General features: G+C 61.4%; 1 protein-coding gene across 1 annotated transcript in view; it reads left to right on the forward strand.

Moving 5' to 3' along the window:
• Positions 1-15897, forward strand: part of LLGL1 (LLGL scribble cell polarity complex component 1) — a 17856-nt gene continuing 1959 nt past the window's right edge. The window contains exons 1-20 of the mRNA XM_072820885.1: positions 1-159; positions 3502-3599; positions 5719-5800; positions 5893-6023; positions 7054-7212; positions 7291-7453; positions 7532-7667; positions 7996-8050; positions 8217-8371; positions 8446-8669; positions 8845-8912; positions 9998-10151; positions 10226-10330; positions 11047-11339; positions 11657-11804; positions 12032-12185; positions 14104-14399; positions 14928-15192; positions 15380-15494; positions 15651-15763. Coding sequence (XP_072676986.1) covers positions 79-159; positions 3502-3599; positions 5719-5800; positions 5893-6023; positions 7054-7212; positions 7291-7453; positions 7532-7667; positions 7996-8050; positions 8217-8371; positions 8446-8669; positions 8845-8912; positions 9998-10151; positions 10226-10330; positions 11047-11339; positions 11657-11804; positions 12032-12185; positions 14104-14399; positions 14928-15192; positions 15380-15494; positions 15651-15763 — 2995 coding nt within the window. The 5' untranslated portion in view covers positions 1-78. The remainder of the gene's footprint in view (positions 160-3501; positions 3600-5718; positions 5801-5892; positions 6024-7053; positions 7213-7290; positions 7454-7531; positions 7668-7995; positions 8051-8216; positions 8372-8445; positions 8670-8844; positions 8913-9997; positions 10152-10225; positions 10331-11046; positions 11340-11656; positions 11805-12031; positions 12186-14103; positions 14400-14927; positions 15193-15379; positions 15495-15650; positions 15764-15897) is intronic.

A 15897-nucleotide genomic window follows, 5' to 3' on the forward strand; every position in this document is an offset into this window, starting at 1 on the left:
ACCCGCGGGGCCGCGCGGCGCATCCTGCGGGCGGCGGCGGCGGCGGCGGCGGGCGCGGCGCCGGCAGCCGGACGCAAGATGATGAAGTTTCGGTTCCGGCGGCAGGGCGCTGACCCGCAGCGCGAGAAGCTCAAGCAGGAGCTCTTCGCCTTCAACAAGGTGCGGCGCGGCGGTTCGGGCAGAGGGAGGGGGCGGGCCGGGGGCCCGAGCCGGGGGCCCGAGCCGGGGGCGCGGGGGCCGGAGCCACGTCGGGCCCGGGGGGAGGGGGCGCCCGGCCGAGGCGCGGCGCGGGGGCCGGGTCGCGCGCCCGTCGGCGGGCCCCACTTCTCGCCTCCTCCTCGGCTCCACTCCCGGACCCTGGGTGGGTCTGGGTCCCCTGCTGACTTTCCGAGTCCGCTCCCCCGGGTCCCTGTGGGCCTCGCTGGCCCTGGCTCTGCGGGTCTCCGTGTCCCTGGGTCGGTGTCTCTCTCTGTCCCTGTGCGACTCTTTACATGTCCTGGGTCTCTGCCCCGCCTCGGTCTGTGATCACCTCCTGTCCTAGCCTATCCTATGCCTGTGTCTGGGGAGGGGGTGTCTGCCTCTGTCCCTGTGTGTCTCTGCGTATCCCTTCTCTTTCTTCGTCTCTCTGTCTCTTCATCTCTGAGTCTTTGCGTGTCTCTTCGCCTCCATGTGTCTCCGTAAGGTCTCTGGAACTCTCACTCTGGCTCTCGGTCTCCGTCTCTTTATCTCTCTTCCTTTGGGGGCCCTCGGAGCCCCCGCTCAGCCCTTGGGGCAGCCCAGGGCCCCAGTTTGTTTTGCTTTCGCACCCAGGCCAGTGGGGAGGGGTGAGGAACGGAGGCAGATGTTGGGGGGTGGGGCTGGGAAATCCTTTCCCTGTTTCTTTCGTCCCCTCCCCCAAGGCCCGGGGCTCTGCCTTGGGGGCTCTGCCCTGCCCTGTTTTGCTGGGGGCTCCAGAGAAGATGCCTGGCTGTGTAGATGAATACACTCCTGGGGCCTCAGTTTTCCTTGCTATAAAACGGGGCCACCTTTTTCCCTGCTCTGGCTCCCTGTATCACATGGGCCTGCTGACCTATCCTTTGGGCCAACGTGGAGAGATGGTTGCTCCTTCCTTTCTTTTCCTGGGTAGGGCAAGAGGGGCCACAGTACTGAGGCTACCTTCCACTCCCTCCTCCCCTCCACCTTTGCACCCATGCGTGGTTGATCCGGGCCCCAGCCTTTCCCTTGCTAACTTCTGGGGTGTTGCTTCCGGGCTCAGTTTTACTCCAGACCTCTGATTGCACAGCCCCTCACTGCTCTTGGGGATTAGAGTTACTATCCCCATCATATAGGTGAGAAAATGGAGATTCAGAGAGGGATGACGACTTGCCCAGAGTCAGAGAGTGAGTCGGGGCACTCTGTCCTCGTGGACCCTTGTCGATGAGGTTTGACTTTAGCTTTGAGGTGCAGGGGTTTTTGGAAGGGCTGCTGTAGTCCTGAGCCAGACTCCAGGAGACTCTTGTTTAAGAGAAAGCTCTAGGATGGCTGGATCTGAAGTGGTCAAGGTGGAAATGTCCTTTGGGGCAGGCAGGGTTTCCTGGTGATGGCGGCTGCTGGGGCCTTCGACATGGTGGCTGAGAACTTGCAGGGGCCTGGGAGGCCCAGAAGGGTGGCTGGTGCCCGGGGTCTCCCCGCTGGTCTCTTTCATATGCTGGGTGGCTGTGAGCAAGAGCCCCTGTGAGGTGAGAGGAGAAGGATGCTGGGGGTAGGTGTCACTTCATCAGCCAGTGAGTCGGGGTGTGAAGTGGAGATAGTGGAGATAGATGGTGGCGAGGCTGGGCTCCTCCTGACTGGCCTTGGGTCAGCAGAAGCCAAGGGTTCCCTGCTAAGGCCAGTGAGGCCCTATTCTGAGTAGGTGGCATTGGTGGGAAGGGTGAGGCTTGGGGTAGGGGCTTGCTCACACGAGGAGATAGGTGATCACTAGAGAACAAATAGATCCCAGATTCCCGAGTGGTGGGAAGGGTCAGAAGCAAGCATGGACCTTGGACTGTCTTGCATCCGAATCTCTGTCCTGCCCATAGCTTGCCTGTGGGATGTCTACTCTATGTCAGTTTAACAATCTTGAGCTCCTACTGTGTGAGGGGCCCCCTTCTAGGTATTGGGGACACCACAGTGACCAAGAGAGACAAATGCCTCTTTGGGGTGCTGATATACTCATGGGGGATATAGTAAAAAGCCACAGCAAAAGAGTAAAATGTGCAGCAGTTTGGATGATGACCAGTGCTGTGGTTACAGTAAAGTGGGGTGAGGGTAAGGAGTATGGGAACAGGGAGGCTGCTAGAGCAGGGTGGTTTAGGGAGGGCTTTGAGGAGTTGACTCCTGAGCTGAGAGCTGAGTAATGGAGAGGAGCCCTCTTTGGGCACTGCTGGGTGTCCAGGTAGATGGACAGTAGATGCAAAGGTCCTGAGGCAGGAGCCTGCCTAGTAAATTGGAGGAGAGCAGAAGGGCATTGGCCCAGCAGTCAAGCTAGGGGAGGGAGGGAGGAGGAGGGCAGACAGGGGCCAGGTGGTGAGGTAGGAGCCCCAAGAGGGTCCTGAGCAGAGGAAGGGACTGGCTAGACCTGGTCAGCTCTGGTATGAGCATGGGAAGCTCTCCCCCTGCACCCCCAGCCAAATGGGCTACTCTGTCCTCAGGTGGGCTCACTGCCCCTAGTGAGCACATGGGACACTGAGGTGTCGAGAATGTTTTGACTAGCCTGAATCCAACCAAGCAGGCTGCAGAGAGAGCTCAGTCCCTTCCTGGATTAGTTGAGGCAGGAGGGAGGCTGGGCCAACAGGCCTGCGGACCACAGTTTTCTTTTGAAATGTATGTCTTCCTGAGGCACTGGTCAGGAGACAGCTGGACCCATGTGTCATGTCCCACATTGGTGTCGAGGATGGGGGTGGGGTAGGGGGTGCTCCAGTCCGGCATCTGGGGATGAGTAGGAGTTCCTTGGTGGTTGTGGGAAAACTAAGGAAAGCACGAGCGGGTAGTGAGTGGAAGGAAGGAGCAAGAACCTGGTGGGCAGGGGTCTGCCCTGTGGCTGGCCCTACCAGGAGGAGGGGCCCTGGGGGAGGGAGAGGGTCAAGAGCCTTGACCTAGCTGATCCAGGTGCTGCCCTCCCATCTCCATGTGGGGCTGGTGGGCCTCAGAGGGCATGGCACCTCTCCTCCCGGAGCAGGGTGCAGACCCCTACTCCATGGGATGGGTAGGGCTGACTCTGCTGGTACCTTGTGGGTCCTGCTTCTCTCTGTTGCCAGAGCCCTGCACACAGCGGGCCGGACACAGGTGTGAAGGACAAAGCCTTGGCCGGGGGCAGGCCTCTGCCATGTGGATTGGAGGTGTGATCGCCTGTTTTAGAGCTGAGAACACTGAGGCACGGGTCTATTGTGCAGCTCTGCTAGTGTGGAGGCTGCCTTGGGGTGGGCCTCAGGTGGGCAGGGGAGGGGGGCAGTGCCTGTGCCAATGCCCTCCCGCCCCCTGCAGACTGTGGAGCATGGCTTCCCCAACCAGCCCAGCGCCCTGGCCTTCGACTCAGAGCTTCGCATCATGGCCATCGGCACAAGGTCCGGGGCCGTCAAGATGTATCCTTTTCGAACCATGGCCTTCAGGGCCCATCAGGACCTCCTGCTTGCAGCCCCCTGTGTACAGGCTCTTTGGGCCCGGCCCGGCCCTGGAGGCTGCAGTTGGCGCAGGGGTTCTGGTGGAGGTTGGTGTGGCCTCTGCCCTGAGCCTCTTCCTTACAGAAGTGTTTGTGGGGGAGGGGTCAGCTGGCGGTGGTCACAGCTGTCCCTAGCTGCATTTCAGCTAGCCAGTTACCTAGGCAACCCTGCCATCGTCCCAGCAACTGACTGGGGATGCTGGGCCAGGACACTGGTCATACACTGTACCCCCGCAAGGGTGGCTGGTGGGCCAGGGTCTCACAGTGGGCCTGGCTCCAGTGACCAGACACTCGTGTGTGCAAGTGTGAAGACACATGTGTTGAGCCGAGAGGCTGGGGGCCGTGCCAGGCTCAGCATGGTGAGCGCTGCGCGGCCCCCACCTGGGTGCTGGCGGCTGCACAATGGGCCGTGTGAGCCACACAAAGCGGGTATTTTCCTGCAGGCACAGGGTGGGGGGGGGGGTGCTGGAGGGGCAAGCAGGCAGCTGAATGCCTCCCTGCCTGCAGTGGAGAACCCCACCCCTGCTGCTCTCCATGAAGCCCCTTGGGTGGGAAAACCCAGGTGGAGGGCCTGGCTGGGGGCTGCTGGGTGAGGGGTGCTCTCCCTCACTTCTCTGGCTCTCAGTACCCTCGCCAGGGACACTGGTTGGCAGCAAAATGAGTCAGTGCCTGGGGTCTTCCCTCTCCAGGGCAAGGTGGCCCGACAGGGGTGGGTGCCTGGGCCTGTGGTTTGAGTTTGCCTTCTCTGGGGAGTGTGGCTGGACAGGGATGCCCCTCCACTCCCACGGGCCCCTGAGGCCCCAGCGGAGCAGGGAGTGGGGTGGGGAGGGACAGGGCCTGGACCCCCGCCCCTGAGCCCCCACTGGCCCTGGGGGCCGTGCATTGCCTGGCCTCTGCCCGCCCCCACGCTGCAGTCCTGCTCACTCGTGTATATCGTGTTCCTGAAGCCCCTTTCTCCCTGTCAGTGGCTGCTCAGTGCCCTGCGCCCTGCAACTCCGTTAGTCACTGGAGCCATCCCTCCGTGCTCCTTGTGCTCACAAAGAACCTGATGTACTGACCAGGAGACAGCCTCAGAGGAGGAGGCTGGGGCTCTCCTCTCTCCCCTCGTTTCTTCCCCCAAACTACCCTAGCCTGGAGCCTTGGGTTGGGAAACTGAGGCTGGCCCCAGAAGCCACCCCTCCCCCTCAGGGGCAGCCCGTCTCCTTGGCAACCTTGGTTCCCGCCCAGCAGCTCCTGCCCTCTCTTTTGTCCCCTCTTCTGTGTTCTCCTGGCTCCTGCAGGGAATCCCAACTCTGGCTGGAAGCAAGGGCTCCTGTGTTGTTGCCGGGCAACGCTGACCCCTCTCAGCCCTCCCTCCCAAGGCCCCCTGCCTGACCACTGTCCAACCTGGAGCTACTGTGACTCTGGTGCTGGCACCTGGCACTTGAGACAGCTCACCCCTTTCCAAGCCTCTGTGTATTGTCTGTGAAATGGGCAGGCCGAAGCCTCTCCCCGGTCACAGTGGGGGCCACTGGCTGCCTGCCCTGGAGGGAGGTTGGTTTCCTTGTCCATAACTGGAGGTTGACCTGGAGCTGTGGGAAGAGGCAGCCTGGACTCTCTCCTCTGCCCCAGGCTTCTGTGCCCAGGCCTGGCCTGGCCCCTCTGCCTGTGTGCTCCCAACCTGTGGGGCCTAGCTCTTATGCACGTGGGAGCACACACTAGGCTGACACAGAGCGGGACGCTGACCATGTGCCAGGCCTGGGCCAAGTGTGCTAGCTGTTTTTATTCTCACTTGCCCTGCATCAGTCCTACAAGGTGAGAGTGGGGCTCACCAGCCCATCCTACAGATGAGGAAGTGAAGGTCACACAGCAGCACCAACTTGCAGGAGCAGAGCAAAGCCTGCGCTCAGAGCCTGGGGATATCTTGTGGGTACAAGGCAGTGCTTTCTGGAGGAGGGGTCCCATCTGGACCTCAGAAGGCTGGGCTGGCTGGGACCTGTTGGAATGGCTCTTGGGAAGGAGGATCTCCGGTGTCTGCCTCTGTCCTTGACCTGTGCATGCAGCTATGGTGCACCTGGTGTGGAGTTCACTGGCCTACACCGGGACACAGCCACCGTCACCCAGATGCACTTCCTACCCGGCCAGGTGAGCCTCTACCCTTGCCCACTCCCACAGCCCCCACACCCTCCCCACCCCAGCCCAGCCCAGCCCAGGCTCGGTCTCTGCTCATCCCCCAGGGCCGCCTGCTAACTCTGTTGGATGATAGCAGCCTTCACCTCTGGGAGATTGTCCACCACCATGGCTGCGCCCACCTGGAGGAAGCGCTCAGCTTCCAGCCACCTAGTCGGCCGGGCTTTGACAGTGCCAGGTACTGGAGGACTTGACTGGGGACCTGCTGCCGGGCATGGGGGTGTGGAGCCTGCTGGACGTGGTTGGAGCCAGCCTTGCAGAAGCACTGTGGGCACACAAAGCTGCCCCTGTGCTAGAGTTCAGGGTGAAGAGTACATCGAGCTGGGCCCGATCTTGGAGAGATGTGCCACATGGACGTGGCGGGTGTTAAATAGGGGACTCTGGCTGAGTCTGAGGTGAGCACGTAGTGTCCATGCTCCGGCGACCACTGGGGCCTTTTAACGGTTGGGGCTGGGGCAACAGGCCATAGTGTGTGTAGCTGGATGGGCAGGTTTGGGGGCAAGGAGGGTCCCACCAGGCTGTGAAGGTGCCAGCAGGACACTGTAGGGGAGTGGAGTGGGCCTGGCCCCCCGATGGGCATGTCCCTGGCCCTGCTGGCCCTTGCCAAAGCGGTCAGAGTAGCTTCCGGATTTCTATACGGCCTCAGTGGGAGGCTTGTCCTGCCCCTGCTGGGGGCTGGGTGATACCCCCCCCCCCACATTCAGCTCTCACGGTTGGGGGGAGACTCAGCCAGGGGTGCTGCGCCCACTCCTGCTCCAGGGCTGCTCTTCCAGCATCTGCATTCAGGGTCAGTTGAGCCCTCCTGCAAAGTCAGGGGGTCCTCCGTGGGCTGGTGACTGGGGTTCCTGGGTGGGACTCGGGAGGGTCATGTGTGTCCTGGTGCCCGTGATCCTGGCCCAGGCACTGGCCTAGTTCCTGCCTTCCCCTCCTGGTGTGTGGGAGGGGCTTGGGAGCCTGTCTCCAAGACCTGGGGAACCTATTTTTATCCCTCTCCTTCCCAACATCCTGATGAATAATTGAGTGAGCTAATTACGATGCCCGTAGCCGCCACCATTGCCTTTCTGGTGCGCCAGCCCACTTGATCATTGGGCCTCTGTGAGCACGCAGGGGCCCTAAGGAGCTACCAGAAGCAGCCCAGCCCCCTCCACACCAGTCCTCAGCAGGTGGATGGGCTTGGGCCCTCACCTGCCTCCCCTCATCCCCTGCAGTGGCCCGCTCAGCCTCGCCCGTGTCACAGTGGTCCTGCTGGTGGCGGCTGGTGACATGGCAGCCCTGGGCACCGAGGGCGGCAGCGTCTTCTTCCTGGACGTTCCCACCTTGACGCTGCTTGAGGGCCAGACTCTTGCCCCGGATGAGGTTCTTCGAAGGTGAGAGGCAGGTGGACTTCCCAGCAGCCACTTGGTGCCTGGGTGGTGCCCTGCCAGCTCACCTGAGCCCCTCTGCAGCGTGCCAGACGACTACCGGTGTGGAAAGGCACTGGGCCCTGTGGAGTCACTCCAAGGACATCTGCAGGACCCCACCAGGATCCTCATCGGCTACAGCCGGGGCCTGCTGGTCATCTGGAACCAGGCGGCGCAGTGCGCAGACCGAGTCTTCCTGGGCAACCAGGTACATGGAGGAGGCCAGCATGGTAGCCGAGGCCCCCTGCTCCTGCCCCTGCTCACACTCACCCCCTCTGCCCTGCAGCAGCTGGAAAGCCTGTGCTGGGAACGCAGTGGCCGCACACTGGTCAGCTCGCACAGCGACGGCAGCTACGCCGTCTGGTCAGTAGACGCCGGCGACTCCCCGATGACACAGCCCACAGTAACCACCACACCCTACGGTGAGTGCCGGAGAGTCCGAGGGCAGCCGCTGCCACCTGAGCATGAGGCTGACTGGTCCTCCCAAGCTCAGGCACTTGGGGCTGCCTGGCCCTGGTGGGGGTGTCCAGGAGGACTTGTGGAAGGGGGCAGTGCCACCGGATCCTCAAAGGTGAGACTGCTGGGGGTTCACGGTGGGTCGGTGGGCCTTCCCCTTGGGGACTCAGGAAGCAGCTGTGAGGTGGGAAGTGATGGAGGCAGAATAGGAACGGGAAAACCTTGAAAGAATGGGACATGGGGCCCTCTTGGTACTGGCGAGCGAGTGAGCCCGACACTGTCCCACTTCTCTAGGCCCCTTCCCCTGCAAAGCCATTAACAAGATTCTGTGGCGAAACTGTGAATCTGGGTAGGTGGGGAGTCGGTTCTCAGGTACGGGTTGGGAGGTCATGTCTACAGGGGGGGAGGGGTGGGTTCTGGGACACAGGGCTGTCCTGCGTCACCCACCCTGGGTTAGGTAGTGGGCACCTGGGGCCCGGGGGGGGGTTCACATGGCTCCATTACCTGCCGTGCAGGGACCACTTCATCATCTTCAGTGGCGGCATGCCCCGTGCCAGCTATGGGGACCGCCACTGCGTGAGCGTGCTCCGAGCCGAGACTCTAGTGACGCTGGACTTTACCTCCCGCATCATTGACTTCTTCACAGTGCACAGCACACGGCCTGAGGACGGTGTGTGCCCTGTCCCTCCCCGCCCTGTGCCCCGTGCCTCCTGCAGCTGGGCTCACCTAGTTCTCATCCCACAGAGTTTGACGAACCCCAAGCCCTGGCCGTGCTGCTTGAGGAGGAGTTGGTGGTGCTCGACCTGCAGACACCTGGCTGGCCTGCCGTTCCTGCTCCATACCTAGCCCCACTGCACTCGTCTGCCATCACCTGCTCGGCACACGTTGCCAACGTCCCCGCCAAGCTGTGGGCCCGCATTGTGAGCGCTGGCGAGCAGCAGAGTCCACAGCCTGCCTCCAGCACCTTGGTATGTGCCCAGGGTCCCCTGCAGGGCCGGGGCCTGGGGGAGGGAGGGTGGCCCTGGTAGCGCCCAGGCACAGGCCCAGAGGTGGGGGCTCAGAAGCACTTTGGGCCCTGGGTGCCAAGTCCAGGGTGAGGAAAAGGCATTTGTCCTGACCTTCCACTTCTGTGTATCTGCCCAGAGCTGGCCCATCACTGGGGGCCGGAACCTGGCCCAGGAGCCATCACAGCGAGGGCTACTGCTGACCGGGTAGGCAGACACGTGTGCTCCGTGGCGAGCACAGGTGTGATGTGTGTGTGTGCGCGTGCGCGCGCGCGCGTGTGTATGTGGGCAGATGGGGCCTGATGCGGCCTGCACAGGTGCGGGAGAGCCCATTCTGGGCCTGATGGGTACTGCCCTGCCCAGTGACTTGGGCCCTGCCCCTGGTGGGGTCAGGCCATCCCCTCTCCTGCAGGGTGGATTGGGATGAAGCCGCCCTGGGCCCTGGGTTAATAAGGCCCCGCCCTGCCCTGCCTTTTGGTCTAAAACTGAGCTCCACCCACCCAGCCTGCCCTGGGACCGGAAAATCTGGGCTGGCCCACGCTGATCTGCCCAGGGCAGGTGCTGGAGAGCCCATCCTGGGCCTGGCGGGCGCTGACGTGCCCCAGTGACTCAGGCCCTGACTTCCTGCCCTGCCCTGCCCCTGCTGCCTGCCTGTGCCGGGACCCTCAGGCCTCTGACTCCAGTGTCCCCTCCCTTGCTGGAGAAATCCTAATCGTGGCTTCCAGTGCTTCTGGAGGTGTCCCAACCAGCCCCAGAGACTCATGTACCTTTTCACACGCTGGCTCTGGGCTTCCACTACCACCCAAAGGCCTCTGACGTGGGCTCTGCAGCTGTGTCCTGAGGCTGCACCCCCAGATTTGTCTGCTCCTGCCCCCCACTTCCCCTCCCTGCTTCCTCCCAGCCTCCCCAGGCTTCCTGCTGCTCTGCCTACATGGCTGCCTCATGCCCCAGCTGATCCTTCTGCTCTGTGGCTAACTCCCGATCACCTTTTCTGGATGCGCCTGTAGTCCTCTCTTCCCTGCATTATCTCTTCTACCATCTTCTGCTCGTCACACTGGTGATTATTTCCACCTTTTCACCCTGTTTGAGAGGCCCAGGTGCATGTGGTCTGGCATACAGTAGGCGCTCGGGGTGTGTTTGCTCTTTACAGTAGATGCCTCCTGTTTGCTGTGTGCAGTGGGAGTCTGGTCCGTGCTTGGCATCTGCAGTAGGTGCTCAGTGAGTGGTTGTTGGATGAGTGGATGTGGGGTGCAAGGGGCCCCAGACTGGGCCTGACATCACCTTCCCTGCAGTCATGAGGATGGCACCGTGCGGTTCTGGGATGCCTCAGGTGTGGCACTGCGGCCACTCTACAAGTTAAGCACAGCTGGCCTCTTCCAGACAGATTGCGAGCACGCCGACAGCCTGGCCCAGGCCACCGAGGATGACTGGCCGCCCTTTCGCAAGGTGGGCCCCTCCCCCAGCCCTGGGGAGTCTGGCCCCAGCTCTGCCCCGTGTCATCTCCCCATCCCGCCCCCCAGGTGGGCTGCTTCGACCCCTATAGTGACGATCCTCGGCTTGGGGTGCAGAAGGTGGCACTCTGCAAGTACACGGCCCAGATGGTGGTAGCTGGCACTGCAGGCCAGGTAAGGTGGAGGTGTCATCCAGGTTGGGGTCTCAGAGGGCTTTGTGGAGGAAGTGGGCCTGACCCAGATGGTCTGGTGGAGCAGGAGGGGGACCATCATGGCCAAAAGCCCAGAGATGGAAATGGGGCTCCAGGTGGGGATGGCTGGGGTGAGGTCAGCCAGGGAGGTGGAACCTACTAGGGGGTCTTGAGGGCTAGATTCTGGTTGTTGGGGAACCATGGAGGGTTGGGGCTGGAGTTGAGAGCTCAAGTATTAGGTGAGCTTTGGGGAAGTGGGGTCACTGCTATGCTTCCAGCACTCACACGGTACATAGGTGCTCAGTAGGGACTCATCGTTAGTTGTAAGACAGGCTAACGGGGAATCCTTTGCTTCAGAGGCCAATGGGCCTTGGTTACTGCTGTGCCACTGGCACTTGTGCATTATACAGGAGGTGCTCAGTGTCTGCTTATTACTAAATGAAGACAGGCATGGGGGTAGGGGGCATATTTTGCTGCTAGACGGCAAAGCAGTGGGTCTTGGTCACCGTGTTTCCCAGGGCTTAGTGAAGGCCCTAGTATACAGTAGGCAGCCAATAAGTGCTTTTTAAGCAGATGAACTGGAGACCGTACTGGGACCACCCTGGCAAGGACTTTGCAGTATGAGGTAGGGCCTGGGTGGTCTAATACCATCGTCCTCCTTGCTGACCCTGCCCCTACCCCACCCCACCGTGGGCTCAGGTGCTGGTGCTGGAGCTAAGTGATGTGCCATCGGAGCAGGCAGTCAGCGTGGCCAGTGTGGACCTCCTCCAGGACCGAGAGGGCTTCACGTGGAAGGGCCATGAGCGGCTGAGTCCACGCACGGGGCCGCTGCCGTGGCCTGCTGGCTTCCAGCCCCGGGTGCTGGTTCAGTGCCTGCCACCGGCTGCTGTGACAGCCGTCACGCTCCATGCCGAGTGGAGCCTCGTGGCCTTTGGCACCAGTCACGGCTTTGGCCTCTTTGACTATCAGCGCAGGAGCCCTGTGCTGGCCAGGTGTGTGGGGGACGGGCCCAGCCTCCTGTGGGAACCCTGGTGTTTCCCTGCAACTGTTGGGGCCTCGATCTCCCCTTCTAAGCTCTCATATGGTAGATAGGGTGACCTGAAGCCCCCTTCCCCTTTGGCAGCTCCGTCCTTATGGGAAGTGTCACTGGTAGAGTTTTAAACCCCTCCCCCACCCCACCCCTGCCAAGCTGCTGGGTTGCAGGACAGCCACACAGGACCTCTAGTTCCTGACCCATGGGGCCAACAGGAGCACAGTGGCTGCTCCAGGAGTCTGCTCTGTGGCCCAGCTGGTACCTTCCTGCCCACAGGTGCACACTACACCCCAACGACTCCCTGGCCATGGAGGGGCCACTGTCTCGGGTGAAGTCCCTCAAGAAGTCTTTGCGCCAGTCTTTCCGGCGCATCCGCAAGAGCCGAGTCTCGGGCAAGAAGCGGGCCACTAGTGCCACCAGCAAGGTGAGCTGGGGCCAGCCTGCCCTGGGTGCCGCCTGTCTACCTCTCAGGGCTGGGCAGAGCAACAGAGTTGGGCACCGGCCCCGGCCTTGGCCCCAAGCCTGGTGTCCACTCCCCATAGTTGCTCTGGCCAGGCTGATCAAGAGGGTGCCGGGCTGCTGGGCACCAGGTTGCATGGGCGCAGGCAAGGTGTTGGGAAGGCGGCGTCCTGGAGGCCACTGCCTCTCCAGTTGCAGGAGGCCAATGCGCAGCTGGCTGAGCAGGCCTGCCCCCACGATGTGGAGATGACCCCAGTGCAGCGCCGCATTGAGCCCCGCTCCGCCGACGACTCCCTCTCTGGCGTCGTCCGCTGCCTCTACTTCGCTGACACGTTTCTTCGAGATGGTGAGATGGGGAGGATGCACTGGGGAGATGAGCCTTGGTTGGCCTTCTAGGAGATACGGGGAGGGGGTGGGACCAGGCCTTATGGGAGGGTAGGGAAGCCTACCACATGCCACACTGAACTGGCTCCCCAAATAGTCCCCGGCCCCCAGAATTCCCATGTGTATGGGGCTGGTGAGGGAGCCTGGTGGGCCTCTGAGATCTGAAGAGGGAGAGGGAGCCCAAGATCTGAGGGAGGGGCATGCGAGGGTCAGCCTCACTGAGGAACCGGCTCTGCCCCTGATGGCTGGGAGCCTCCACAAGGTCCTCTATAGACTGCTGTGGCCTGGTTTATGGACTGATTCGCTGATCAGTTTTTAACTTGTGTAACAGAATTTCAGCCATACTCAAAAATAGGAGTCCGTCACCCTGCACATCCGGCCTGATGCCCCCAGCCATCTGCTGCTGTCACACCATCCCCACCTCATGCTCCATTGTCTATCTTGCTGGAGTGTTGTATAGATTTTATTTATTTATTCATGAGAGACACAGAGAGAGAGGCAGAGACACAGGCAGAGGGAGAAACAAGCTCCCTGCGGGACTCGATCTCAGGACCCTGGGTTCACACCCTAAGCCGAAGGCACATGCTCAATCACTGAGCCACCCAGGCATCCCTTGCTGGAGTATTTTAAATGAAAACCTTTGAGTGAGGACTTGAGTGTGTGTCCAACAGGCATAATCCACAGCCAGGGCACCCACATCGTACCTCGTGGAACCAATGCTGATCCCAGTCCCGCTTGGTCCACTTTGGCTTTCTCCATTTGTCTCAAAAATGCCTTTTTAGGGCAGCCCTGGTGGCGCAGTGGTTTAGCACCGCCTGCAGCCTGGGGTATGATCCTGGAGACCCGGGATTGAGTCCCACATCAGGTTCCCTGCATGGAGCCTGCTTCTCCCTCTGCCTGTGTCTCTGCCTCTGTGTGTGTCTCTATGAATAAATAAATAAAAATCTTTAAAAAAAAATTTTTTTTAAATGCCTTTTTATAGTAGATGTCGGGTCAGCATCTAGTCAGGCGGCCCTTGACCTCACTGAGACAACAACTTCCAGTCCCTGAGTCTGAGAGGGGCACACCCTCCTCCTGGTTTATTTGTATCTTGGGGATCCTCTGTCCAGTGGATCTTCTCACCAGCTAGACTTGGTAGCCCTAGGCCTTTACCTTGGTCCACTGTCCCTGCAAAAAGGCTGATGGGGTGCAGCTTCCCAGGTGGCTGCCTGTCATGGGTCCAGGTGGCATGATGAGTTGCTGACTCTTCCCTGGGGTTTGGCTCCCCCTGACGGTTGTTACTATGGCTGTCAGTTTATCAAGGGCACACACAGCACTGACTAATGGCTCACTCACATTCAGTTCTGATTCTGCATTGAAGGACCTACCCCAAGTTTCAGCTCACACAGGGAAAGCTGGCCGGACAGCATCAGGCCTCAGGTCATTTCAGCCCAGGCCCAAGGGCTCCATGTCTGGCCGCAAGGTGGGAAGCATCCTTAGGTGTGGGCCGTGGCCGCTAGAGCACATCTACAGGGTGAAGGTGGTTCCCAGTTGGTCAGTGAACTGGAGATGGCACCTGATAGCGGGGGCAGGAGTTAGGGCTGTGTGACAGACCCCTGTAATCAAGTTGGGGGTTGAGGGTGCAGCAGGATGGGCTTGGAGAGGTCAGGGTATAACTGGGGTGCCTGTTGACATCTTCGAGATGTCCTGGAGTTCCTTCCCTCTTCTGCCAGAGGGCTGTATCCAAGGACAGCAACATAGAGAAGGTGCCTCAGGGCCCGAGGCTGGCCGAGGTTCTAGGAAGGCATGGGCTGGGAGAGTGGTTCCGGAGCATCAGGAATGGAGGGGAGGAACGGGTGTCATGTGGCTGACAGCCTGCCTCACCTGCTGTTGTCCCACAGCGGCCCACCATGGCCCCACCATGTGGGCAGGCACCAACTCGGGCTCTGTGTTTGCCTACGCTCTGGAAGTGCCGGCGGCAGCGGCGGGGAGCGAGAAGCGAGCTGAGAGGGCGGTGGAGGCCGTGCTGGGCAAGGAGGTGCAGCTGATGCACCGCGCGCCCGTGGTGGCCATCGCTGTGCTGGATGGGCGTGGCCGCCCGCTGCCTGAGCCCTATGAGGCCTCTCGGGATCTGGCACAGGCCCCTGACATGCAAGGTGGTCATGCCGTGCTCATCGCATCTGAGGAGCAGTTCAAGGTAAACCATCGTAGAGACCCTGCAGGCTCCCCCTTCAGAGGCCATGGGACCCTCTAGAAAGTGCCCTGTTTATATCCCCTACGTGCTGAGACCCCTCCCTCCCACCCCCAGACACCCCTAGCTAGCCGAAATGCCCCCTGGAGAATCCCAATGCTCCCTCAGCTGGCTGCATCTCCTTGGGACCCTCCTGCCTCCCTGAGTCCCCACCAGGGCCCTCTGAGCACTCCTCAGGGCTCTGCCTGACAGGAAGTCATGCTCTGAGTGGATACCATTCACCTCACCTTTAAAACCCAGTGTGACTGGTTTGGCCACAGCTGGTGGGGCCCTGAGAGGTTTCTGGGAGCAGCATGAATGCTAGGTGGACTGTGAGGAAAGGGTGGCTCGGGGCGGGAGGGTGCCTGGGCAGAGGCAGCCATGTGGCCAGGGGTGCAGGCCCACCTGGCAGGCTGGGTTCAGGGTGGAGGCTGCTGCTTGCATCCAGAATAGCCTCTGCCAGGCTCCACTCACTGGCCACCCTCCTGCTGCCAGGTATTCACACTACCTAAGGTGAGCGCCAAGACCAAGTTCAAGCTTACGGCCCACGAGGGCTGTCGTGTACGCAAGGTGGCACTTGCCACGTTTGCCAGCGTGGCCTGCGAGGACTATGCTGAGACCTGCCTGGCCTGCCTCACGAACCTGGGCGACGTGCATGTGTTCTCAGTGCCTGGCCTGCGGCCCCAGGTGCACTATGCCTGCATCCGGAAGGAGGACATTAGTGGCATCGCCTCTTGCGTCTTCACGCGCCACGGCCAGGGTGAGGCGCAGCCTTCCCGGGGTGGGGGCCTCAGAGGGACTGGGAGAGCTGCTGGGGCATGTCAGTGGGGGAGGGGGCCCCTCAGGCGGGTGTGGGACTGGCTGGCCTAGGCCCAGGAGCAGGCCGCTGGGGGCTGTGGTTGGAGCCCACCTCTTCACTGCACCCCACTCCTTGTTTGCCCACCCAGGGTTTTACCTGATTTCTCCGTCGGAGTTTGAACGCTTCTCTCTGAGTGCCCGGAACATCACAGAGCCGCTCTGCTCTCTGGACATTAGCTGGCCTCAAGATACCACCCGCGCCAGGTGCATGGCGGATGCAACCCAAAGGCCTGTCTCTAGGGCTGGTCATATCCCCAGGCCCAGCCTCCCTGCTTGCACTCCTCTCTGATCCTGGGGCCTGGGAGAGGGTGGGCAGTGTCTGGCACTCCTGCGGCCCCCATAATGGCCCTGTCTCTGCAGCTATAGGCTCCGAGAGTCACCCAAGCTGAGCCAGGCTAATGGGACCCCAGGCATCGTCCTGGCCCCACAGAGCCGCAATGGAAGCCCAGATCCTGGCCACAGCAGGAGAGCTGGTAAGGGGGACTGGGTGGGAGAGGAAGGTGGCAGGACACCCACACAGCTCCACCCACAGACATGGGGCAAGGCTCTGTTAGGAGCAGCAGCCCGGGGATCCCTGGGTGGCTCCGCAGTTTGGCACCTGCCTTTG

The sequence above is a fragment of the Canis lupus genome, chromosome 3 (genome assembly GCF_048164855.1).
Source record: "Canis lupus baileyi chromosome 3, mCanLup2.hap1, whole genome shotgun sequence".
Lineage (NCBI taxonomy): Eukaryota > Metazoa > Chordata > Mammalia > Carnivora > Canidae > Canis > Canis lupus.